The sequence below is a fragment of the Eulemur rufifrons genome, chromosome 23 (assembly GCF_041146395.1).
Source record: "Eulemur rufifrons isolate Redbay chromosome 23, OSU_ERuf_1, whole genome shotgun sequence".
Classification (NCBI taxonomy): domain Eukaryota; kingdom Metazoa; phylum Chordata; class Mammalia; order Primates; family Lemuridae; genus Eulemur; species Eulemur rufifrons.
The window spans coordinates 2,527,784-2,551,522 of record NC_091005.1 but is presented as its reverse complement, the minus strand read 5'-3'; the positions used below and the strand labels follow the sequence as shown (position 1 = coordinate 2,551,522).

At 61.0% G+C, this 23,739-nt stretch overlaps 2 protein-coding genes across 3 annotated transcripts in view; one reads left to right on the top strand and one right to left on the bottom strand.

Annotated features, from left to right (window-relative positions):
- KIAA0513 (KIAA0513 ortholog) overlaps nucleotides 1–5,995 on the top strand; it is a 41,504-nt gene extending 35,509 nt beyond the window's left edge. The window contains exons 10-13 of one of the 2 annotated variants that reach the window (XM_069456308.1): nucleotides 99–128; nucleotides 3,101–3,181; nucleotides 3,521–3,615; nucleotides 4,506–5,995. In XM_069456308.1, coding sequence (XP_069312409.1) covers nucleotides 99–128; nucleotides 3,101–3,181; nucleotides 3,521–3,615; nucleotides 4,506–4,555 — 256 coding nt within the window. In that variant the 3' untranslated portion in view covers nucleotides 4,556–5,995. The remainder of the gene's footprint in view (nucleotides 1–98; nucleotides 129–3,100; nucleotides 3,182–3,520; nucleotides 3,616–4,505) is intronic. The other variant, XM_069456307.1, reaches the window with a different exon arrangement.
- A 3,474-nt stretch (nucleotides 5,996–9,469) lies between these two features.
- CIBAR2 (CBY1 interacting BAR domain containing 2) lies at nucleotides 9,470–23,334 on the bottom strand. The gene is made up of 10 exons (XM_069456724.1): nucleotides 23,315–23,334; nucleotides 22,008–22,242; nucleotides 20,470–20,538; nucleotides 20,287–20,388; nucleotides 20,122–20,127; nucleotides 18,376–18,480; nucleotides 16,123–16,236; nucleotides 14,735–14,836; nucleotides 13,845–13,951; nucleotides 9,470–9,713 (listed from the first exon to the last, which is right to left on the bottom strand). The coding sequence occupies exons 1-10, from the start codon at nucleotides 23,332–23,334 to the stop codon at nucleotides 9,470–9,472; spliced, it is 1,104 nt and encodes a 367-aa protein (XP_069312825.1).
- Between the last annotated feature and the right edge of the window lie 405 nt (nucleotides 23,335–23,739).

Here is a 23,739-nt window from a genome sequence, read left to right as displayed (position 1 = left end):
CCGTAATAACCCTCCTCTGCTTGTTCTCTTTTTCCATCCACATATCTTGCATGACTTTGACATGTTCCTTTGTTTACCTGTTTCTGCTGCCGCTCCAGAGGGGATGCTGGAGAGGAGAAGGAGAAGAGGTGTGTGTGTCCACGTGACTTTGTTCCAGTCCACAGGGCCACCGCAGGGCGGGCGAGGGTCGTGCTGCCGCCGCAGGGGCAGAGCCCGGACCGCAGGGGCAGCGCCAGCGGCCAGCAGGGAGGGCATCCCCGGGAGGCGAGGCCCACTGGGCGGGTGGGAGCCCGCCACGGCCAGAGCACCCTGGAATAGAAAACAAATGTGACACCCTGAGACCCCTGAAGGGCACAGCCGAGCGCAGAGAGCAGAGAGTGGAAAGTCCGGCAAGCCGGCTCCAGTGCTGAGCGGTTCGTGCTCTCCCCGGCCACTCCGGCCCTTTCTCAGCAGCCCTGGGGACCTCGCCCTCGGCCTCACTTGTCTCACTGGCGAGAGGTTTACCCAGCTCCCCTCGGAAGCCGCGGGTGCGGTGCAGAGAGCCTGTCCTGTTTGCAGTGTCCCCTGCTCACAGGGGTGCTGGGGCTGGCAGGTTTGGGCGTCACCAAGGAAGGGCAGCTGCCCCCGTTCTTCAGCCACTCAGGATGTAGAAGCCGTGAGGGTGTCGCCTGAGGAAATGCCTAGAACAGGGCTGTTTCCTGCAAGCCCACAGTGGGGTCTCTCACTGTCAACTCTGTGCTTGTTAGAATCCTCTGTGATACGTTTTTAGCGTCAGACCCACCTGTTCAAAGCAGAGTCCCTAATGCGATGTGTTTTGGTGGCAAGTTCCTGAAGCACCTCCTTTAATCAGCGACAAAATCCGGGTTCTTACGCAGCCTTATGGCTTTACAGGGAGCACGTAGGCATAACAGCTACCTCCTTTCATAAACAAAGCCCCCAAGTCCCCGAGTCTCTCCGGGTGACAGTGAGAATGACCGTCCTTCCAGGAGCAAGGCTTCTCGTCCCTGCAGCTTCAGTACACGGAGGGCTGGGAGCATCTTGGCTCCCTCCACGAGCTGGTCGGGGTGGCCTGTCCTGAGCTCAGCCAACAGGACAGCCAGCCTCCCAGGGCTCCTCCCTGGAGCACGTCCTGTCTGCCGCGCACAGCTCCGCGCCAGCTCCACTCCTCCGACCTACCCCTGAGCCCTGCCCAGAGAGGGCCAAGTGTTGCTTTGAGATTGGGGGAGGGTTGGTTCCAGGTCCCCAGGCAACTTTATGCCTCCAATGTGACTTGTCAACCTCTGTTGACAGTGAGATGCCGTGACCATCCTCTCTGTTCACAGAGGCAGAAGTTCTCCTTCCAGAGGGTTTCCCTTTCTGGAAGCAGCTGGTCGCATCCAGATTCCTGCGGCAATTTAGACAGGAGTTCAGTTCTCCGTGCGGCATGTAGACCTTGAGCAGTGCTGGAGGTTGAACTCAGTTTTAGGGCAGTGATTTGATTGGAGGCGTCACCTCATCTGCTGATTGCTAATGACCTTGTGCCTCTTTCTTCAGAGGTCAGGGTAAACATCTCAGTGTTAGTCCTAGCCACAGCCAGAACCATCAGCTCCTCATCCGGTCAGGAGCAGTAGGGGCAGGACTCCGTGCAGCACAACGCCAATGGAGCTGTGCCCAACCTGCACAACTGTACCCAGCAGGCCTGGTGGGGGTGTGGGCTTTCACGTGTCTGGACAATCCTAAGGGTGACTACTGGGGGAAAGAGGATGGGAAGGAAAATGGGATGGGACTCAGCAAAGTGCCTGGAAGTGTATTCTGGGTATCTTCACGGGCACCCTGCCATCGGCATGGGGAGGCTGGTAGTGACTGTCATGCCCCTGGGTCCTGCCCCTGACATCCTGTGGGCCCTGCTGAGCTGTGGGCCAGGAGGGTGGAGAGGAGTTGAGAGTTTATGTTCTTTTGTTTTGTTTCTCTTCCTTTGGCTTCTCCATGACCCCCGACCTGTCACCCCCTCATACTCTCTCTTCTCTCCCTTTTCTTTGATCCTTCTCTCAACCTTATTTTAGCCAGACTCATCCATTTAGAGTTTTCTTTTCAGGGGGAAATGGGCTAAAAGGAATTTCTCCTCCACATCCGTGTGGCCCCTGCAGACAGCGTGCTTCTAGATAGACACAGCGTCCAGGGAGTCGCAAGGGGATCGTGGTGGCCCAGGGCCGCGCGGGAAGCTGCTCTGGCTGCGGGCGGGGGAGGGAAGGAGCCGCTGCAGAGACGGGTGGGGGCTCTCCCATTCCTCCCTCCCGGGGGTGCTGAGAATTAATAGCACCAGCCCCCCCCCCCCCAGAGCACGGGGCAGGTGAATGCTAGAAAACCACCGCCCCCACCCAGCCCTGTGCAGAGAACATCCCGACAAGTGGCCGCCTATGGTCGTGTGCGTGGCGCGTGCAGACCACGCCGCCTGCCTTCACGCGACGCCACTGCCATCCTTTGCACAGTCCGTGCAGTCACGGGGTCACAGTTCACAGAGGATGTGGGGAGGGGGTAGAAAGGGACCACGAGAAAGCCGATGTGGAGAGAAGCCTTGCAAAGTCCTCTGCAGACAGAGGACCGTGTGGCGGTCAGAGACCCTGCGTCTCCCCCAGGACGCCCCGCCGGCTCCGCGGGAGCTGCTAGCGGGAGACGCAGGTGTGAGCCCAAGCAGCTTCCTCTGGGTGCCGGGCAGGCCCCCCGTCCCTCCCTGGAGGCTCCTCCCCGGAGAGATGGGCCCAGGAGCCCGTTCTCCGGCCGGAGCAGGGACACGGAGCCAGCCTCCCTGTTGCCTACAGAACGCTGGGCAGCCGCAGCGAACACACACGTGCAGGGCAGTAGAGAGTGATTTCGTTCTTGTGTCTCTGTCTCAGGAAGAATGAAGTGAATAAGCGTGTGTTTGGGGCCTCTCGGGCGCAGTGTCAGAGTCCCATGGGCTTGGCATAGCCGCCGGGAGCAGCTCTCTGTGGAGGTTGCTTCCTTGTGTGTCGGGGAGGCGGTGCTGGGGTGCCACCAGCACCTGCAGGTCGGGGTCGGGGTGAATGTCCAGGCCGCGGATGGTGCTGTCGGAGCCCCACTCCTGTCCCTCCTGTGCTTGCAGGGAGAAGTGGTGCCACATGACCCAGGAGGAGCGTGATGACAGCCTACGGTTCAACGAGAACATCACCTTTGGGCAGCTGGGGTGAGAGCTGGGGCCAGAGGGGAGGGAGAGCCCCCCCCAACACGTGCTGTCCCTCCTGATGTCACACACCAGACACCATGCCAGCACAGCCCAGCCCTCTCACACTGCTCAAAAGCATGGGATTAATCACACTTGGCCTTGATTCAGGTTCCTAATTAACCCCCTGCCTAACACGACCCTTGGTGGCAGCAGCGTCACAGAGTGTTAGTGACTAACTAGGAAACTGCATTTGGGTTTTTGCTGAAAGTTCCAGGCAGACCCCTGTGGGGCATCCGCGAGGATAGGGCCCCTCCCCCCAGAGGGACAGGAGGGTGACAGTCCCGGGTGTTTCTCCTCCAGGACCTTCACGCACAACATGCTGGCCTTCGGGCTGAACAGGAAGCTGTGCAACGACTTCCTGAAGAAGCAGGCGGTGATCGGCAACCTGGACGAAGGTGAGGCTGCCAGAGCCCCTGTCTGGTCGCCAGTGTGACGCTAACCTGCTTGCTTGCTGCACCCTCCTATTTCCTGGTCAGTGTAGACGCACCTAGGCCTCTCGGTGCCTTTGGAAATGCGTTTCCACAGGGGTGGCGCGGGGCGGGGAGCCTGCTGGCTCAGTGTCACCGACGGGACACAGGCCCAGGTGGGACTTGGCACTCAGACCCGGAACATGCTCAGAGCCAAACCCCAGCCCCACGTGCCCCTTCTGAGCAGCCACACGTGGCCTCCCGCTATTTCTCGGACCGCAGTGCCACGGCAGGTACAGGTGGGGGCAAAGCAGGTGTGTGGAGGGAGATTTGAGGTTTTTTTAGCCTCTCTGGCTTCTGTGACAGCAGGAGTCGGCTGCCGGGTCCGGCCTTACCTGTACCGTCCCGTCTGCGGCCAGACACTTGTCCTCCTAGTCTGAGAAGCCCTGCGCTCAGCATGTACTGCGTTGACCAATATTCTTTAAGCAATTCCATCCTGCACCAAATTCAAGCGGTCCACAGAGGAGTGGCCTCAGGAGGCACGAGGGTGTCCCTGGCACCCTGGATGATCTCGGAATGCTGCCCCAGCCCCACCTCGCTGGCAAAGGGGGAGGGGAATACTGTCGCCTCCCTGGTCTGACCACACTGGGCCTTCACAGGCTTACTGGGGGGCCCTCTGGGACACCACTTCTGTGAGAAGATGTTCCCGTCCCCAGGGCCCACTCCCCAGCGCGTGCCTGCACCCGCACATGCGTGCTGGCCACATACGTGCTCCGTCCTGCGAGGTCCTGATTCATCACTGCCCAGTGAGCAGGGCAGTACACGCCTGTCCCGGCCGCCACCTTCCTTCCAACAAGTGACGCTGTGTTCTCTTCCAGAGCAATACAAGCTGCTTAGTGAGCACATCGAGCAAATGGCTACTGAGTAGGCCACAGAGGCCACACCCCCAGGAGGACTAGGCCGGCGACTGGCCGTCACCCACCTGATGACCCTGCATGACGCCAGCAGCACCCAGAGCCGCTCCTCGCTGCCCTAGAACTAGCGGTTAGAAGAATCCAGCTGCCCATCCTCCCCTCTGCCCGTGTCTGCTGCCCCCTTCCACGTGCCAGAGTGTCCCTTGGATCTCACGGCTCACATGAGGTGACCAGCTGTCCCCCCAAGCGCCCGGCTGTGACATGAGACCCAGAGGGAGGAGGCCCAGGGCTGGAGAGGGTGGGGGGCGCGGGGTGCAGGTGGGATGGCTGCGAGGCAGGCAGGGCTGCAGCTGATGGGCCAGGACGGAGGACAGGCGTCAGTCATGGGGGCACCCAGGCCACGCCCCCCGCCCCAGGTACAGACGGAGCTGCCGTGTCGGCCTCGGCTGGCCCCTGCTCTTGCCCAGCCTCCCTCCGTGGGACAGGAACTGGGGGTCTCAGGACCCCTGGGAGGAGAGACGCCTCCTGTTTCAGGGGGAGACAGGTCCGGGCAGAGGGTGCTCTTCCCCGGCTGTAGCGAGACCCGGCCCCTGTCCAGGGACGTGTGAGTGCCCTGCGGGTGGCACAGGATCCGTGTGGCTTCCTTTGAGTCACACCAGCGCCGAGGCCTCTGCTGGGCCGACGACTTCCCTCTGAAGCTTGCTTAGCGCGCCGGGAGCGGCTTTGTGCCGTCTGTCCCACTGGAGAAGCACAGAAAAGAGAAATCTAGTGGCTACAAGACAACCACCCTTTCCGAGAGCGAACAGGGCTGCTGTTTATTTCAGACGGGGCAGGAGAGTCTGGTGTGACAGCCAGCTGGGGAGAGGTGGCTCCGCTGTGATTGCCAGGGCCGGTCAGCGGAGTGGGCTCTGGGCCCTGCAGCCCTGTGGCCTTCACTTCGCAGCCCAAGTCTTCGCACCCCTTCCGCCTCCCACGCCCGGTGCCTGGACCCGCGGCTTTCCTGCGGGGGTTTGTCCCGGCACAGAAGCCCGGCCCTGGGACGAGGCCTGACCCACAGCCTGCGGCATGCTGGCTCCCACGGCCACCTGGGCTGCCTGCCTCTGGTGGTGACCTGAGACGGGTGCGTGGGGCTGTCCCCCCCGTCCCTCTTCCCCTCCTGCCTGCCCTCCCCGCCCTCCCAGCCTGCAGTCAGTCATCACCGTCGTGTCCCTCAGGACAGCAGAAACACGCCTGATAGTCACTTACCCAGCGACCGCTCGAAAGGTTTCCCTCTGGAATCCGCCCTGGAATGTTCCAGGGAAGAACACGGATTGGTTGAGCCCCAGAACGTGTGTTTTCGGCATTATCTGAAGTGTGGTGTCATCTGGGCACCCTCGGGCAGCCAGACCGAAGGACTTGGGGACCGGGGCCGGAGCCTCTGGCGGCACAACGTGTGTGTGTGTGTGTGTGTGTCTGTGTGTGTGTGTGTGTGTGTGTGTGTGTGTGTGAGATTTTAGCCCGGCTGGCGGTGCCACCAGACGGAGCACGATGGTGTTGCCGGCTGGCTTGCCCTGTGCCGGGCCGGCTGCACTGGCCGAGGTACCCTCCCCCGCCAGGCCCCAGCGACCATGCGTGTCTCCACTGAATCCATCAGAGAAGTCACGTCGGATCAGTGGGTGTGCGGACCCCTCCTCGCTCCAATGCCAACTTCAGATAACGCCCCCTGGGCCCTGGAAGCCTCGGGCCCTCCTCCCCGCGTCCGTGAAACTCGCTGGCCTTCCGGGCGTCCCCAGTGGCCGTTGTCCTCAGCTTTCGTAGTCACGTATTATTAGCGTCAGTGAAATGCATTAGGACTTCCCTCTGAGGTGCCCACAAGACTTACCCTGTATATATAGGACTTTTGTACAGATGTTTGGCTTGGTCTGAGTTCTCGGCAAGAACATTCGATGCTGAGCTGCTCTCCAGGGACGCTGGAGAGCTTGTGCACAGCTTTTGGAAGGAAATGCTGGTTTGACTTCTGTTGGCTTTTTTCCAAGCACTTTAACTTCAAAAATGATCTTGAGACTCCCTCCACCCCCACCCCCATCCCCGCCAAACAGACCTCTTGAAATAGCAGTTTAAAGTGGAAGAAAGGGTTGTTTTGTTCCCTGCCTTGCTCTTCCTCCTCGGAGCTGGAGGAAGTCTGACCCCGGGAAGTGTCGCCTTCTGTGCCGGGCCCCACACCAGATGCCACCAGGGTCGGCCCTCCGGGACAAGAGCAGAGCTGGAGGTGGCCCGGGAGGCTGCCCCACCGTCCCTCCTGCTGACAGGTGGCTTTGGCTGGGTGTCTCACTTTTGAGTCCTCTGGCCAGTGTCACCTCCAGGAGGCACAGTGTCCCGGAAGAGCTCGCCTGCTGCAGTTCCCCCTTCCCTGGGACGCCTCCTGCCCCCAGGGCCTGACCAGTGCAGACAGACCCAGCCCACAAGGCTCAGAGGTCCCCTCCTGGGGAGATGTCACCCCCCAGGTGCACACAGGGACGCTTTGGCACAGGAGAGCTCTGGTAGCCCTTCCGTAAACTCAGGAAGTGTCAGACAGTACCCAGTCTGAGCAGGTGGAGCGCCAAAGCCAGGAGCGCTGGCATTCAGGTCTGCTGCCGTGTGACCTTGAGGGCCACGTAGATCGTAGGGAACCAAAATACATGCAATTCTCTCGAGTAAAGAGTTCCCTGCTTTGAAAACAGGACACTGCTGAGATGCGGCTCTATATGGTTTTAGCCTTTGTTATAATTTTAGCAAGGTTGATCGGTGTTTAAGAGGGGCCAAGCCAATATTCACATTGCATCGGCCGTGTGTGTGTGTGTGTGTGTGTGTGCGCGTGTGTGCGTGAGCGCGCGCACGCACATTTAGCCAAAGGCCAGAGAACTGAGCCCCGATACTGTGGCATCTGTAAATGAAGTGGAACAGACTCCGTGATATTCTGGTTGCCAAAAGAAGAAAAGTAGGGCCGGGCGTGGTGGCTCACGCCTGTAATCCCAGCATTCTGGGAGGCCGAGGCAGGAGGATTGCTTGAGCTCAGGAGTTCGAGACCAGCCTGAGCAAGAAAGAGCAAGACCCTGTCTCTACTAAAAGTAGAAAGAAATTAGCCAAACAACTAAAAATAGAAAAAATTAGCTGGGCATGGTGGCGAGCACCTGTAGTGCCAGGTATTTGGGAGGCTGAGGCAGGAGGATCGCTTGAGCCCAGGAGTGTGAGGTTGCTGTGAGCTAGGCTGACACCACGGCACTCTAGCCCAGGCAAGAGAGTGAGACTCTGTCTCAAAAGGAAGGAAGGAAGGAAGGAAGGAGGGAAGGAGGGAGGGAGGAAGGAATGAAGGAAAAGTAGACTAAGGAGCTCTGAACGAGGGCTGGAGGAAGGTTCCAATTTCTGAGCTCTGTGCCCGGATTAAAACCCAGACGTTCATTTGATCCGAAGAACACACGTGCGGTTTAGAACCAGCACCGTGGTTCAGAGTTGAGGCCTGCGTGGGAATCAGACACCGTCTACTTTTGTCTTCCTTTCTGGGAGTGGAAACCAAACGGGCCCCCGTCACCCACGTCCCCAAGCCAGGCAGGCCGTGGCGTTCATTTCTGTGGTTAGAGGCTGCAGCCTTGTGACGAGCTTCCCCGTGGGGTGTTCCACGTGGCTTACCTTGTCACCCTGGGAGCGCGTGGCATTCCTGACCTGAGGAACAGAGTTCACACGTAAAGCAGTTTGTGAAGGTTTCGTTCTAACCAGTACCAGAAGCCAGGGCTGTAAACGACAAGCCTGACCTTCCTGGGTCACACCGACCAGTGGCTTTTATTAGGGAGGGTCCAGCCGGCCCACGTGGTTAGATCAGCTTTGTCACCAGCTACCCAAAACTTCAGCCAGGGGGGCAGCCAAGGAGCCTGATGCTTTGCCAAGAAAAGTGGGGGGCTTGAGAAAGAGGACTTTAAAAATGAGAGGGTTCCTTATTGCAGAAGGAAGAAGGAAGGGTCACTGGGAGTGGCAGTGGCCCAGCCCCATCCTCAGGGAGAGGGGAGGGGACAGCCCTTCTGGGCCCCGATAGGCAGGGGGTCCGAGGTGGCCTCCTTATCTTCCTCAGCACGAGTGAAGCCTTCGGCCGGGGCTGCTCCGTAGACCCCCGGCTCCCACCTGGTGGGCGCTGAGTCCTGCTGGAGCGTCTCCCTGGCAGCCCAGCCTTCTCGCCCACCTGCCCTGCAGGTCACTTGCTCATGTCACGATTCTCGGAGAGAGGTCTCACTTCAAAGCTTTCAGCCGAGCTCCACGGTAAAGACACTGGTGCTGGCTGGGGGTCCCCGACTGGCTAACATCGGGGTGAAGCTTCAGACAGCCTGAGTCAGGCTGCACGGCCGCTCGCCCAGTAAAGCCATGCCCGTGCCAGGAAGGGAAGGTGTCGCTCTGTCAGGTGTCCGTGGACGGGTCCTTTCCAGGTCGTGCCGTGCTGAGCCAGCGTCCGAGGCAGGCCCTTCCGGGGCCTCCACTCTGTGCCTCGGTGCCCCTTGCGTCTCTGGGCCTGGGCGTCACGTGCTCCCCAGGGGAGAGAGGGACCAACAGGACTCGCAGGAATGGCACCTCCGTGGGGGGCAGCCCGCGCCGTTCCTGAGTGACCCTGAGCCCCACGTCCCGGCACCGGCCTCAGGTTGAGTCCGAGCCAGCATTTCCCAGCCGGCCCGTCTGAGCTCTGCAGAGCGAGGTGAGCAGAGAGCTCGGGACTGCGGCCCCGGCCCTAGCAGTGCCCAGGGTGTCACTGGCGCTGGGACTCAGGTGGGGCCGCGCTCCACGGAGGGGGCGCCCTTGGTCACTGCTGGAAAGGGGCGGACTGGCTGTGTCAGTGCGAGGGAGAGCGAGGATGGTCTGGGCTTGTGCGTCCCTTCCACACCCCCTCCTGCAGGACACGGTGCACTTTGGGGAGAGCCCAGAGCCCTGCTTCACCGCAGCCTCCAGGCCCTGACAAAGCAAAGTCCCGTGAGCCGCTGTGAGGGATGTCGCACTGTAGCCGCAAAGAGGATGTGCCCGAATCCCGCCTGCGTGGAGCTGGGCTTGGGCTGGTGCCTGCTCCCTCCTTGCTCCTGGACGGTGGCCGCTGAGCTAGAGCCAGGGACTGCGGTGGCCAGGGCGGAAGGCTTGCCCTCGGGAGGCGGAGCTCTACGGAGGGACTGCAGGTGGCTTCCCCTGCAGGAGACGCGTGGCAGGGCTGTGACGGGAGCCAGCCTGGGCCTGGCGCTTAGCGTCTCTGGGCAGCACCTGGAGAAAGGTGAGTCACACGTTTGAACACTAGGAAATGCTGGAAATTCAAACAACATGCAGAAAACCCCCTAGAACACGTACGTGTGCCAGAACCCTCGTTGTGCATTGTGGTTTCTGCTGGAACTTTCAGTGGAGTTTTACATCGTGCACTCGCTGCTCTCTCTTTCACCCGCGTTCTCCTCGGACCTAAACTTGCCACCGTCACCCCCAGACGGTGCGCTTTTGGTAGCTCCCAAAGTAGAGTTCAGTGATGCTGATGTTTTCTGTGTTACACTTATGCAATTTTGTGTCCTGCTAGGTGATGTTCTACAAACTATATTTTAAGGTTGAGAAAGTTTCAAGGTTGAAGATCTCAAAGTAGTGCTAAAATCAAAGCTGTTTCCTGTGAAGAAAAAAAAATATGTACATATATATATATTGCACCTTGGCTTGTCAGAGGTGGAAACTGAAATAAACTATCTTTTAAAAAAAAAAGGCTGTTTAATTTTTGTTTTAACGTATCTGTGAGGACGTTTTAGAGAATTTGCAACCTTCTCAGTTACATCAGTGGCTGTTCAGATGAAAACATTTTTTTCTGAGGTCAGATAGATGTTTTCCCCGCTTAGGCCAAGCGTTTGGGTCTTGTCGGATGGGCGAGCCTGTGGGCCACGCCAGGAAACGGGGGTGGGGGTCCCTCTGTAGGTGAAGCCTGCTGAGGGGGCTGTCCAACCACTCGGGGCTCTGGTCAGTGCCTGCAGGGCGCCCCTGGGCCGGATGTCCCCAGGCCACCAGCGTGCCCTGAGCCCTGCGCACTGAACGCCCCATCCTGCAGCTCTTGGACGCCAGCACCGCTGTACCTCTCGATTGAGGGGTTTCGGGGACCCCGGCTACAACTCCTGCCTAGCACAGCAGGACGCCCTCCTCTGTGCTTTCCAGCTCCGTTCCCAGACGTCGTCTGTGAACCGTGTGGGCTTTCCTGCTTTCCGATGATGAGAAGTCGGTGGCCGTGTTCCCACATCCTGTCCTAAAGAGAGGGGCCAGCGAGCCGGGGAACAGGAGGCACCTGGGAGAGAGGATGCTGGGACTCGGGGGTCCCCTCCCCAGCCTCTTGAGTGGCAGCAGGCTGGTCTCCATGTCCCCGGCTCTCCCGCTGCCCCCTCTTAGCCAAACGCGGAGGCAGGGCCTGGCTGGTCTGTGCTCCCAGCCTGGCGCGTCGCACCCAGACTTCTCCTCGCCAGTAGCGGGCGGAGGGCGGATTCAGAGGCAAAGCCCGAGGGAGGGAGAAGGCGCCCGGGAGGGCAGCAGAGACCCCAAGAGCTCAGGACACGCCACACTGCACCTCTCCGTCCAACCGGCTCCCTCGCTCTCCCCGCGACGAGATTGCCCAGAAAGCTGCACCCCTGTAAGGTCCCTACCCAGGGAAAGGAAGAAAAAGGACCAAACTTGCCTGAATTGTACCGGAATAATTGTAAGATGCATCATTCAACGTTCACGAAGCCAAAGAAACGTACACAGTGAAGCTTTCAGGTGGTGCCTCTTTCAAAGTCCTGACCTTTGTGCGTCTGTCCTTAGGAAAGCCTGAAACTGCCCTTGACCTCTGGGACACCCTGGACGGTGTTTCTGCCTTGGATTCGCGCCCCATGCCTCCCGTGTGCGCGGTGCCACCGCTCTCTCCCTGCCACGGGGCTGGAAGTGTTCCTGGTCCCCTCGGGAGGGAAGTGTCCCGCCCCGGCCTTGGCTATTGTTCCATTTCGTGGGAGGTAACAGGGGACACTGTTTTCTTCCACATGTGCATGTCTGTGCCCGTTGCTCCAGGAGCAGGGGCAGGAGTGTGTCCTCAGCGACCAGGAGGAACAGCAAGAGAATCCGCAGACAGGAGCCCAGACACTCCGGCCCCAGAGACCCATGGTGCAGTGGCGGCTGCTCCTGGCTCTACCCTGTCACCTCCTGGGGGCCCAGAAAGAGAGAATCTCTGAAATAAAACTTTTTTTGAGTCAGTGTCTTGCTTTGTCACTACAAGCATGCCACCACCATGCCCAGCTAATTTTTTTTAATTTTTTGTAGAGCTGGAGTCTCGCTACATTGCCCAGGCTGGTCTCGAACTCCCGAGCTCAAGCAATCCTCCCACCTCGGCCACCCGAAGCGCTGGGATTACAGGTGTGAGCCACTGCACCCAGCCAGAATCTCTGAATTTTGTTGCCATTTCTCAAGGGACCAAGGAGATAGTGACGGGGAGGCTCTTGGCCAGCTGTCTACCTGTACTTAAGGACAGCTGGTCTCGTGTGCAGGAGGGGGAGGGACCCTCCCCAATCAGCGTGTAGTTAATGAGCACCGACTGTGTGCTGGGCACCACCAGGCTCCAGGACCACAAAGATGACAAGCAAAGGGACTGTCCCTCAGAAACTTGTCATTGGGGTTGGGACACAGCTGGGGTTTTAAAAGAATGTACATTTATATATAAGTCTATATGTGTATATGTACACCTGCATCTACATATGATAGATAAATATATACTATAACATGATTACATGTAATATATAATACAATAGATTCTATAGAACATCTAGAAAGTTCTAGTTATTTGTGCAGTGAGCATCCTGCCTGGTGGAGTCAGGGAAGGCTTCCCTGAGGAGGTGTCATGGAGCTGGTTCTCGAGTAACAAAAGCCACCGTGGTGAATAAGCTAATCCTACCAGGATCCCGCGTCCCCCACGGTGCTGGTGGGAAACCGTGGCACCCACCCCAAGTAGGAAATGGAGCATTTAAGCACCAGCCTATCAGGAGAGGCCGAGGGGCAGGCCCCTCCCAGCTGAGGTTTTAGGAGCCGCCCGGAGAGTGGCTGCCCCTGGTTTAAAGCACCCCGGCCCCTCGAGAAGGTTCTGCAGCTGACGCAGGCCCACGAGGCAGAGGTCTGTGATGCAGCCTAAAAGTGGGTGGAAAGAGAAGTTTCTGTTCCATTTTGTCCTGGAGGATTTAGCCTTATCTGGAACTTTCACAGGCCTTCCGTTGTCACTAAGGAAACATGGCGCTTTCCGGCTTTGAGCTGCTGGGACCAGGCCGGGTGTGGCCCCAGGGGACGCTGTGGACCAGTGGGGGGGGGGGGGGGCAATCCCAACGCTCAGGCTCCAGCTGTACTTTCTAACCTGCCGGGCACGGGGCAGCAGTAGCATTGAGGGACAGAGACAGCCACACCCGTAGGAAGCTCAGAATCCAGTTGAGCCTCAGTCTCACCAAGTCGTGCCAGGCAGGGAGGAGCCGGCTCACCCGAAGGTGACGTCGAGGACCCGCTCTTAGAACATGTACTGCAGGGCCCAGGCAGGCAGCCACCCTGCCCACAGACCCCCACACCTTTTCACTTCCATGCCCCCCGACCTCTGGGCTCTGATGACACCACTGCACTCTAGTCCAGGTGATAGGGCAAGACCCTGTCTCAAAAAAGAAAAAAAAAAAAAAAAAGGAAGAAGAAGCAGGGTCGTTGCAGATGCAGCCAGTCAAGACAAGGCCAGAGAGCAGCGTGGGAGGCCTCTGATGACAGGCACCTTATCAAAGGCGCGATTGGGACACAGCCTCGCGTGCACACAGGAGAAGGCCACCCGGAGATGGAGGCAGAGACCGGGTGATGTGTCCAAGGACACAGCCACCACCAGAAGCCAGGAGAGAGCCCAGGAGCAGGACCGAGCCCAGAGCCCTCAGGGGGAACCAGCCCTGCCAACACCTTGCTCTCAGACGTGTGGCCTCCAGAACGTGAGAATAAATCCCGGTTTCTGTTCTGCCCGGTCTGCGGGACTGTGTCAGCTAAGCCCCAGAAACGCACCCGTGTGCTTTCTGCATCCGTGCAGCATTCATCCCAGCTGGCGTCCCCAGATCAGACAGCAGGAAACGAGACAGGAGTCAAACTGAGAGTCACAGGGCATTTATTGATCACCGACTACGCACCAGGCACCATGCCAGGGCAGCCTGCCAGGGGATGATATCGGCCTGTTGTACAGAGGGGGAAACTGAGGCTCAATGGAGGTGCCTGCCAGGACCCAGGGCCAGCCCCAGTTCTTCCGACGGTTGTGGGGAGTCCTCCTCCTACGTCTGCAGCCCCTGTCCCCTGAGGTCCTCCACGGGGGCCTCCTCCACGGAGCCGTCCTCACTGGCCTCCTCTTCCGCTCTCTGCCTCCGTGTGGCACTGTCAGCACTCTGAGTAATGGTGATAATTAAAACCGCAGCCACGGCATCAGTAATAGTAACGTCAGGGTTTAAATGCCTCGCTTAGATCTGTCACTAACGCCGCCCAGCCCTGCGAGGCGGTGACTGTCAGCGGCCGCTCTGCCACTGGGGACCCCAAGGCCCAGACAGACGGGAGCCATGGTGTGGACAGTCCACCGGGGCCTGCACCGCCTCCCCACCATGACAGCCGTCCTCTCACACGCACGGCGGGCGGGCTGCCCTCGCCTCCACCCGGTGGGACTGAACCTGCCATGGTTGGCATGCGGCCGTCCAGTTTGTCTGCCCTCCTGGGCGGGACACTCGAAGGTCCCTGCAGACACAGAAGCGTGTCTGACGGTGGGCCGTGCTGGGGCGTAGGCAACACGTAGTGCCCGCTCCTTACTGCTTCCCTGACCTCTGCGACGCCCTGACCCATGACCCCGTGCACCCGCGGGTTGGATGCATGCGTGCACCTGCCTGGAACCCTCGTTCTTAAGTGGGAACACCTCGGAATGCCTCTAGGGGGCACTCGGGACACGTGGCGGCCACAGGGGACGACGGTGGGGCTGGCGGGGCCTTGTTGGTTCCATTTCAAGGCAAAGTCCGGTCAGACTCGGGGACAGCCCCCCACTCTGCCCGCCTCCGCCCCTCCCCAGCCTCTCCTTTCAAATCCAAGTTCTTTCTCAGCATCCTCCGATCTCTGCGTCACTACCACCCGGCCTCCCCGGTCCCTTCACTTTGTCACAGGTTTGACCCCCCGACCTAAGAGCTCACCTGGCTGGCGGGAGGCCACGGGCAGGGCGGGGAGGGGTTGCTGTCCGCGAGCGGCTGAGCAGCGTGATGCCCATAAACTCCCTGCATCTTGGCTGTAAAATCCTGCCGAGGAGACACCAGGGTGGGTTCAAACCAATCGGAAAACACAACGGGGGGGGGGCGGGAAAAAATACCCCTCATTGGGACACCAGCGGAACTCCGGGGTCCTGTCTGGAGGCTTCTTGTTTGCTGTGCCAGGCCCTCTGTGGCAGCCCCATAAATTGGCATTATCATCCCATTTTACAGATGGGGAAACTGAGGCCCGGAGAGGCTAGGCAAGCGGTCCATAGTCACACAGGAAAAGCGCCCCTATCGAGAATTTTGTAGAGGTGAGTGAATGCAAGACAGCCCGTCTGATCTTCATTCAGCCTCATGTGGTGGTTTTAAAGCTTAGCCTCAAATTCTCTGACGCTTCTCCCATTGGGAGCTGGAGTTAAGTTCCTGCCCCCTTAAATACGGCTGGCCTTGGAGAGTCACTTCAAATAGCATGTGGCAGATGGCTGCGGAGTCACATGTGAGGCTAGGTCACAAAAGGCAGTAACTATTGTGTCTCAGGATGGCGCCCTTGGAACCGGCTGCCCTGCTGGGAGGACGCCCGAGCCGCGTGGAAAGGCCACGTGGAAAGGCCACGGGCAGGGGTTCTGGCCGCCGGCTTCGCTAAGGCCCCAAAGGGTGGGCTCTGTGGGACTGCGGCTTCTGCAGCCGCCCAGGGCCCACACCCAGAGGGACCCTGTGCCGGGCATAACGCTCTGCCGCCGCCGTCCTGAAATCGTCATCGTTGTTGAGCAAAAGGGCCCACATTTTCCTTCCGAGCTGGGCCCTGCGAGTCGTGGGGCCGGCCCTGTGCCCAGACAGCATCGTCTGCCAGGTGTGAGCGAGGAAACCTTTGCAGCGACGGAGCCCGGCCTCCCACTGACGAGGGTCCCCACCTGAGACCCCCAAACCACAAAAGGTCATCGTGATACGCGACTGTCGTTTTGACAACACCAGGTGTGCGTGGGGGCTGGAACAGCTCGTTCTAGATCCTAATCAGGTCAGACGGATACTCAGCACTCGGTTCTGCATCAAAACTCTACCAGGCCTCAGCCAGGAGATGCTCGCTGATGTTCATCCCTTTGTTCTAAACAGCCCAAGGATGGACGTGTCGATACCCCTGGGGGCTTTCAGAAAAATCCTGCACCTCCTGGTCTGGCGCCCGGGGCAGACGGTCAAAGCGGTTCATCAGAGTGAGCCCTCGGAGTTGGAAAAGTCGCACAATGTGGCCGACAAAATCTGCATCTATCCAGACAGGGCCCAGATCGGGGTCTCTCCCACGCCACTGAACAGAAACCGGGGTGTCCGCGGCCTACCTGCAGGTCTCGCTCCGGGTGATAGTTCTCCAGGGTCTGGAAGGCGCTGGAATACACCTCCACCGCTTTGGCGTGGAACACCATCTCGATGGTCACAAAATCAGAAAAGATTTTCTGTGGGGAGAGAAGCCCAAACCACGTAAGCAACAGGAGGGGAAGCCCCGGGGGGGCCGTGCGGGTGGACTAATGCGGGGAGGGCGGGGTGCGCGGTCTCGTAGGGACACGTCCTAGGTGGGGCATTCCCATGTTACCTTTAATTTATTTTTGTTTGGACAGATAACCCTTTGGCAGGGCTCAAAAATCACAACTGTGCCAAAGTGCTGGCTGGGGAGACCTGCTCAGCCCCTGTCCCCTTCCTTCCCTCCCCTCCACCTCCCTGAGATGATAACTTCCAGAAGGTTCTTGGTATTCCTCTGTTGCTTCCTTAAATACATTTTTTTCTTTTCTCCCTGGGTTCGGAGCCTGGCTTTTTGCAGGTAACAGTCGGTTCCGGAGACCTTTGCGTAGGAAGCGCCTTCACTCGTTTCTGTGCGCTTCTCCGTGTGGACCGACCACGATGGACTCGACAGTCCCCGGCACTGGGACACGTGGACTATTTTCAGCCTTTGCTGTCACAAACAGCGGTGTCACGAAGATCCTTGTGCAAATGTCGCTTCGTTCCTGGCGGGGCATAGCTGTGTGGGGGGGGGGCAGGGGGGTTCCAGGAGTGGAACCGCAGGGTCCAAGGCCAGAGCCTCGTGCCCGTGATCCCAGCGGCCCGTGTGCCCCGCACAGGGCTGCGCTGGCCGTGTGCGAGGGCTCCGTGCTCCTCGGCTCTGTCGCCTGGGCTCGTCCACGCAGCCCTGACCTCGCTCGCTCTGAGCACAGGTGTTTGCAGGTTGGCGGCTACAAGACCCTCAGCCTCCGTCACCCACGGGCTCCAGGGGAGCAGGTCCTCCGGGGAGGAGGGCGGGGGCAGCTGGTGGGCCCTGCCCAACCTCACTGGTGTGTTCATTCATCCGTTCATTTACTCATTCGTTCATCCCACAGTACTTACTGAGCACCTGCTAAGTGCCAGGCCCTGGACCTGGTGGCCAGGACCCAGCAGGGGACCCAGCAGGCGGGGGTTTGTCGTGTGGTGCCAACATGCAAGGTGGGAAGCAGGCGTTAAACAGTGGTCATGTGACCTGCCCGTCTCCCCCCCAAGGTGTTGACTCCATGGGCTCAGGGACCTTGCTTTGCTGGGTGTGGTGTCCCTGGCATTGGGCACAGAGCCTGGCACACAGCAGGCATGTATTCAACACTTGTAAATTAACCAGAGAGTTAAATACACAAGTAACCAGTCCCCCACTGGCAGCCCCCGGGGGAGCAGAGTGCATTAACAGGGGCCTGGCCAGTCTGGGGTCCAGGTGGTTTTCCTCAAGGACAAACGTGAGTCTGAGGGACGAGTAAGTGTTTGATGCAGAGCGAGGCACAGGCTGTGCAAAGGCCCTGAGGTAGGAAGGGGCTTGGTGCGCTGCGGCTTGGAGAACCCCCAGCAAGATGAGGCTGGGGGGCTGAGCGGGCTTCAGTAGCCTCGGGAAGGATCTTGGCCTTCATCCCCAGAACAAGGGGAGTGACAGATGGGACCTGCCTGTTGAGAGACTCCTCGAGCCGCTATTTGGAAAATAGAGAGCGGTGGAGAGCGGGGGGAGGGATCTCTGTGATCAGCTTGTCCCGAAAGCCCCCAGCTCCCTGAGGCCCTCTTGCAAGAGCTGGGCTCTGGGCGCAGGATTCTGTCGTACGGGGTGGGGGGGCGTCTGGGGTCTGGCTGGAAGGAGGACGGTGCCCTCCCCGCTGTGCCCCGGCGAGGCGTGTTCAGACAAGGGCGTCTGGGGCTTCGGGGAGAAAGGCGGGAGTTAGCACAGGCCTGTGGGTGGCTGTGCGGGCAGGGAGGGGGCGGGCGTGTGTGCTGCGGGCAAACTCCTCCTGGCCGGGAGCTGCGCCCAGGGCCGCCCAGCGGCTCCCTGCATCCGGGCAGCCCAGCTGTGCCGGGACAGCTGCCCTGAGCAGCCGGCCTCCTGCCCCCGCGGCCAGGATTAACTGTCCCAGGAGCCTGTGTGGGCACAAGCGCACGCACGAGTGCTCACACACTCGCGAGCGCTCACACGTGCATACAGGCACGCGCGCACACACACACACACACACACACACACGTGCACACGGAAAGCACGCACGCACGCACGCACGCACGCGGCAGCCCAGAGCGCGCCCAACACGGGCCGACGCCCTCACCTGCAGGTCCTTCAGCTTCTGCCTCTGGAAGGCGCCCACCGTGTCCTCCAGCTGGCGGGTGGTGCGGCTGGCATCCGCCGAGGCCCTCTGCACGCTGGTCTCTGCCTGGCCCCGGGGACACAGAGGTGGAGTGTCACGGGGTGGCTCGGGCCCTTGGACACCACCCTGTCTCCGCTCCCTTCTCTTAGGCCAGCTCTCCTGCCTCGTGGGACATCGTCTCTTGCCAGTGTGGTCATCGAAAGGATGGCTGAATAGGACCACGGCTGAAGGCGCAGTCGCTGGAGGCGGACAGCCTGTCGCAGCTGTGCAACCTCAAGCAAGTCACTGCACCTCTCTGAGCCTCAGTCTGCTTGCCTTCAAACAGGGGACACGGATAGGCCTGCTTTGCAGGGTGGCTGTGAGAATTGAGCGAGGGGCACCAGCTGAGCCCCTGTTGGAACAGGTGCGCCCGTTCGCTGGTGCTTAACGCTTGCACGTGGACCCGTTCGGGTAAATCATTCCTGCCCCTGATCAGCGTCCGCAGAGCCCACCCCGTGCCACGCCCAGACCACCGAGGACTTGGATTTCAGACTCAGACAACTTGGAGCCGAGTTCTGGGTTTGCCACTTAACTGCCTGTGTGACCTTGAGCAAGTCACCTTTCTCGGCCTCGGCTTCCGCTTTACAACAGGGCTGTAAACGCCTGCCCGGGCTGGGAGGAGGGGCCCGGGCTGGCATCCCGGAAGCCCCCAGCAGAGAAGGGAGAGCGGTTGTCACTCAACCGAGGCTGACAAAGCTGGGACACATTCGGAGGTGCTCACGGGAGGCTGCACCCCATGCGGACCTGGACCCGGACCCCTCGCCCTGGGCACCGCTGGCCTGGGCCTTGCGGGAGTTGGCAGAACACCCCCCCCCCCCGCCCACTTGCTGCCGTGTGGCGGGCGGAACGATGGCCCCGCAAAGACGCCTACATCCCAATCCCTGGAGACTGTCAATCCGTCACCGGACAAGGCACAGGGGCACTGCAGGTCTCAGTGTCTTCGAGATTGTCCTGGATTATCAGGTAAACCCCGTGTTGTCACAGGGTCCTTGGAAGGGGAAGAGGGAGGCCGGCAGGAGGTGTGACTACGGAGCAAGGTGCAGGCTGCTGGCTGGAAGGTGAAGGAAGGGACCAGGAGCCCAGGGACGTGGGCAGGGGACAGATTCCTCCCTGGGGCTTCCGGAGGGAACGCAGCAGCCCCACACACCCGATGCGGGCCTCTCGCCGCAGGTGCGCTGGGTCTGTGGTCATTTGCGGCGGTAGGAACCTAAGGGCCACTCTGCAGCCGTGACAACCAGAAATGCCCAGTGACAAAACTGCTGACTTAGGCCCATTAGGGGCTCTCTTTGGGTGAGGTCACTCAGCTGCAAACACTCCATCAGCCCTGAGCCGCCTCCCAGCCCCCCAGGTCTCTCTGAGCCTCGGTTTCCTCATCCAGGCAATGGGCCTGATGCCGGACGTGCCCACCTGACGTGAGCATGAAACAGGTGCCCCTGCTGAGGAAACCGGGGCTGTGAGTGAGTGACGCCTGGATGGTGTCGATGACAGGACAGAGCCCAGGTCCCCTGACCCCCAGCAGCTGCCTCCCCCGAACCTTTGACTCTCTACCCTGGGTGGGGCCCTGCACACACCTGCGTCTGCCCAGGTACAGCTCACCTGGCCGATGTGTGACGTCATGCCTTACCTGTCTGTGATTCTGCCTGCCCCAGGCGGGCGTGTGACACTCACCTGGGACTGAGAAAGGTGCCGTTAAGGAACCAGGTTAAGCCCACGCAGCCCTGTGGGGTGGTCCACCCTGTCGTGGCCCCTGCCCAGAGAAGACCCCACAGAGCATCTGTGACGAGTGGCCGCCCTGGCCCAGCAGCCCCAAGCCCGACTCCTGGGGAAGGATACGATCATCTGCCGGTCCGAGGGTGACTTCTGCCTCAGTTTCTCCAGCTTTTGCAGTTGTTTGATCTCATTAGTTTGGGCATGTTTGAGTTTCTTGATCTCAGCCTAAGGAGAAGAGGAGGGCTGCTTCCCAGGGTCCTCGCCAGGCAGGACCCAGACGCCACCCGCCCCGGGGACCCGACTCACCCTCGTCTGCTTAATCTGCGCCCCGTAGAGCTTCAGGGGGTTGACGACCTTGGTCTCCAGCCTCTCCACCTGGGGGAGCGTGAGGAACACCCGGGAATCAGAGCGAAGGGAGCAGGATGCCACGCGCCTCCAGCCGCCACGCAAGGCGCCGTCCGCACCCCGAGCTGCACGCCCAGGGCCGGGGGAACCCGGGGTGCCCCCGCCCCCCGCACCGGCCTGGGCTCAGGGCCTGGTGCTGCCTCCCAGGGGCGGGGGCGATACGTTCACTCTCACCGCGCCTCGTCTCCTCGCCTGTAAAATGGGGTCACGGCTGTGCCCACCGGGGCTTCATGACCATCCTCTGGGACGTGTGTGACCCTTGGGAAGACAGAGCCTGGCGCAGGACACAGGGTCATTGCTGGGGAGGGCAGGAGAGGGCACAGCAACAGCCCCTGCCCTGGCCCTAACCGCCGTGCAGGGAGGCAGGGACAGCCCCACTCTGCAGATGGGAAAACTGAGCCTCGATTTGGGGACAGGACTTCTGGTGAGCTCACGGCAGGGCAGAGACGGGACTTAGATCCAGATTTCCCCGCTCCAGGGCCCAGCACGATCTTCCAGTTCTCCAGGCCGCCGTGGGGCTCGCTGGCCCCGGGTGGGTGCGTGAAGCACGGAAAGGCGTGGGGTTCGGAGCTGGCGTGCGGGCGGGGGCGGGCGGGGGTGCTGGGACCGGAGGCGGGAGCGGGCAGGGGCGCAGGGTGCAGTCAAGGCCACCCCTCGCTGCCGCTCTGTCCTGGGGCTTGAGATCCCGGGGTAACGGGGAAGAGGTGAGGGGAGCCTCATGCTGAGCCGGTGCCTTAGCTACTTCAGCAGTCAGTGATGGTGACGGCATCGTCCCGAGCCCGGCATCAGGGGTGTCACTCGAGAGCAGACACAGGTGGAAGCCCTGATGCCGCCACCCCAGTTTGATTCCGGAGGTCCAGGGTGTGGCCCCCAAATCTGCGTTTCTAACGGGTTCCCAGGTGAGGCGGGTGCTGCAGGCCCCGCCCGCTGGGAGAACCAGTGGTTTAAATACGCGTTTTGGGTTAAGCCTCCCAGCAGCCTTGCGGGGGAGGGACAGCTGAGGGCCCATCTTACAGATGGGAAACTGAGGCCTGGAGCTCGCCCCCTTATAGGCGAGCTGAGGGCTTCTTGTGCCCTCAGCGTCGAAGCTCATGATGTGAGGCTCTGGCCTGGGGGGTGGTAGAGTGAAGCCCACCCCCAAGTCCTCAGAGCCCCCGCTAAGGGAGGAGCCAGTGGCCGGGAAGGCGAGATGCACAAGCGGCATCGGGAGCGTGAGGGGAAGGGTCCGTCCTCCCACAACCACGCCCGGTCCCTTGGCCACCAGCTTGCCAGCTGGGCGGAGGAGCTGGAATCCGGCCGAGCCCCTTCCTTAGTCACTGCCCACGACCTCAGGGGTCGACACAAATCTAAGACTCTCCGTAGGCGCCCGCGGGCAGTGGCCGCTGCGGGGCAGCTCCCGCGGCGGAACCGGCAGCGGCGCCCGGGCCAGCCCCGCTCACCTCGGCCTGCCGGTAATCCTGCACTTTAGCCAGGTCCTCGGCGAAGCCCCGCACGGTGGCCCGCAGCTCGGGGTTCTCGGTGTTGGCGAAGTCGATGAGCTGCCGGACCAGCTGGTCCGCCTTGTCCCGCAGCCGGGCCGTCTTGCGCGTGTAGGCGGCCAGCAGCGAGCAGAACTGCCCGAAGTACTTCTCGGCGTTGGCCACCGTGTCCTCCATCAGCCTCACCTGGCTGTCCCTGGGGGGGCGGGGGCCTGTCATGCCGTCTGTCACGAGCGCAGGAGCCACCGGGAGCCACCACCCACCGGCCTCCTCCCGAGTGGCCCATGTCAGGTCGGGCGCCAGGTCCCGGGGATGGCACTCGAGGTGACAGCATCAGGCCATCGAGGCAGAGGAGGGGTCTTGTCTGGGCTGTCACAGGCGGGCAGGGCCACATGTGAACTTGGCTCTTAAAGAAAGGCTGAGTGGAAGGCGCAGAGGTGGCACAGACCCCTGCCCCGTGGGTCCCCGTGACCATCTGTGCTGTCGTGGTCCGTGTGGGGCCACAGAGCAGCAGTGTCCACAGCGTGTTCTCTGAAGCCCACGGCTCACACGCTGGCCTGGCACAGCCGGTGCGCAGTGTCAGGTGTCCGCATTACAGCGTCACCGGGACAGTTTCACTGCCCTGAGGAGCCTCCTCCCTCCTGCCCCGACCTGCTGCTTTGGTCTGTAGCTCTGGCCGTCACTTGTCCCCTCGAGTCGTGCTGGGCTTCTCCCGCTCTCGACGTCTGGGCGGGCGCTCACGGACTCTTCCCCTGCTCCTGGCCCGGCCCCACACCGCGGTCTCCCCGGCCTCAGCCCGGCCTCCCTCCTGGGCCTCCCTCCACTCTCCCCTCTCCACCGACCCCAGGCTGTCGCTGTCCCTGCCTCTCTCCCTTTGACTGGAGTCCCCCGTGCAGCCCTCAGATCACACTGCTGAAGCCAGAAACTCTGAGGAGTGGCCCCGTGGCCTGCTGACACACCCTAGCACACCCGCCACTTCCTGGCCCGCAGAGCACGCTGCGTAGACCCCTCTACCCTGTGGGTAAGGGGCTGCTATTACCGCTGCTTTAGAATTGAGCACCCTGAGGCCCAGAGAAGTGAAGCATCTTGCTAAAGGTTGCACAGCAGCTGCAATCTCTGTTCCTCCAGGGGGGTCCTTGGGGTGGGGAGGGGTGAGGGGAGCCCACTTACTACCCCCAGCAGTCCCGCTGCCCTCTCCCTTCTTGTGCATCAGCCCCCAGCCCCCGTCTCCGCCTCCCTGCCAGCAGGGCCAGCACAGGGCCACTCACCTGGAGAGGACGATGTTCATCGTGTCTGGAGGTGCAAGCTGTCCTGGTCTTGAGGAATAAGGACAGGGCCCCAGGGGTCCCGCAGGCCCGGGAGGAGTCGGGCAGGGCTGGGTACAACTGTGTGGTCCGGGCTCAAGGGACGCTGCCACCTGGTTGCCAGGCAATGTGGCCGCCCACAGCAGGCCCTGGGAGGAGCTGCCTGCTGGTTGCCCAGGCAACCGCTCCCTGAGGCGGGCCTCCCCAGAGGCCAGCCTCCCCCAGCCACTCAGAGAAGGGGCTTCCCAAAGAGGCCCCCTCGCTTTGAAGACAGAGGTTCTTCTGTGGAGCCGGGGCAGTGGTTGGGGCTCCCCAAGGGGCGGCAGGGACTCCCTCCTGCCCGTGGGGATCCCGGCGCGGGGCGCAGGGTCCTGGGAGCCGGTCAGGTG

Excerpts from the sequence above, each read along its gene's own strand:
- CIBAR2 (XM_069456724.1), bottom strand. The coding sequence starts at position 23,334 with ATGAACATCGTCCTCTCCAG. Across the intron at positions 20,389-20,469 it reads CGCAGATTAAGCAGACGAGG|GCTGAGATCAAGAAACTCAA; the intron begins GTGAGTCGGGTC and ends TCTTCTCCTTAG. Across the intron at positions 13,952-14,734 it reads CGTGGCCTCCCGCCAGCCAG|AGTGCTGACAGTGCCACACG; the intron begins GTGAGCTCTTAG and ends ACCATTACTCAG.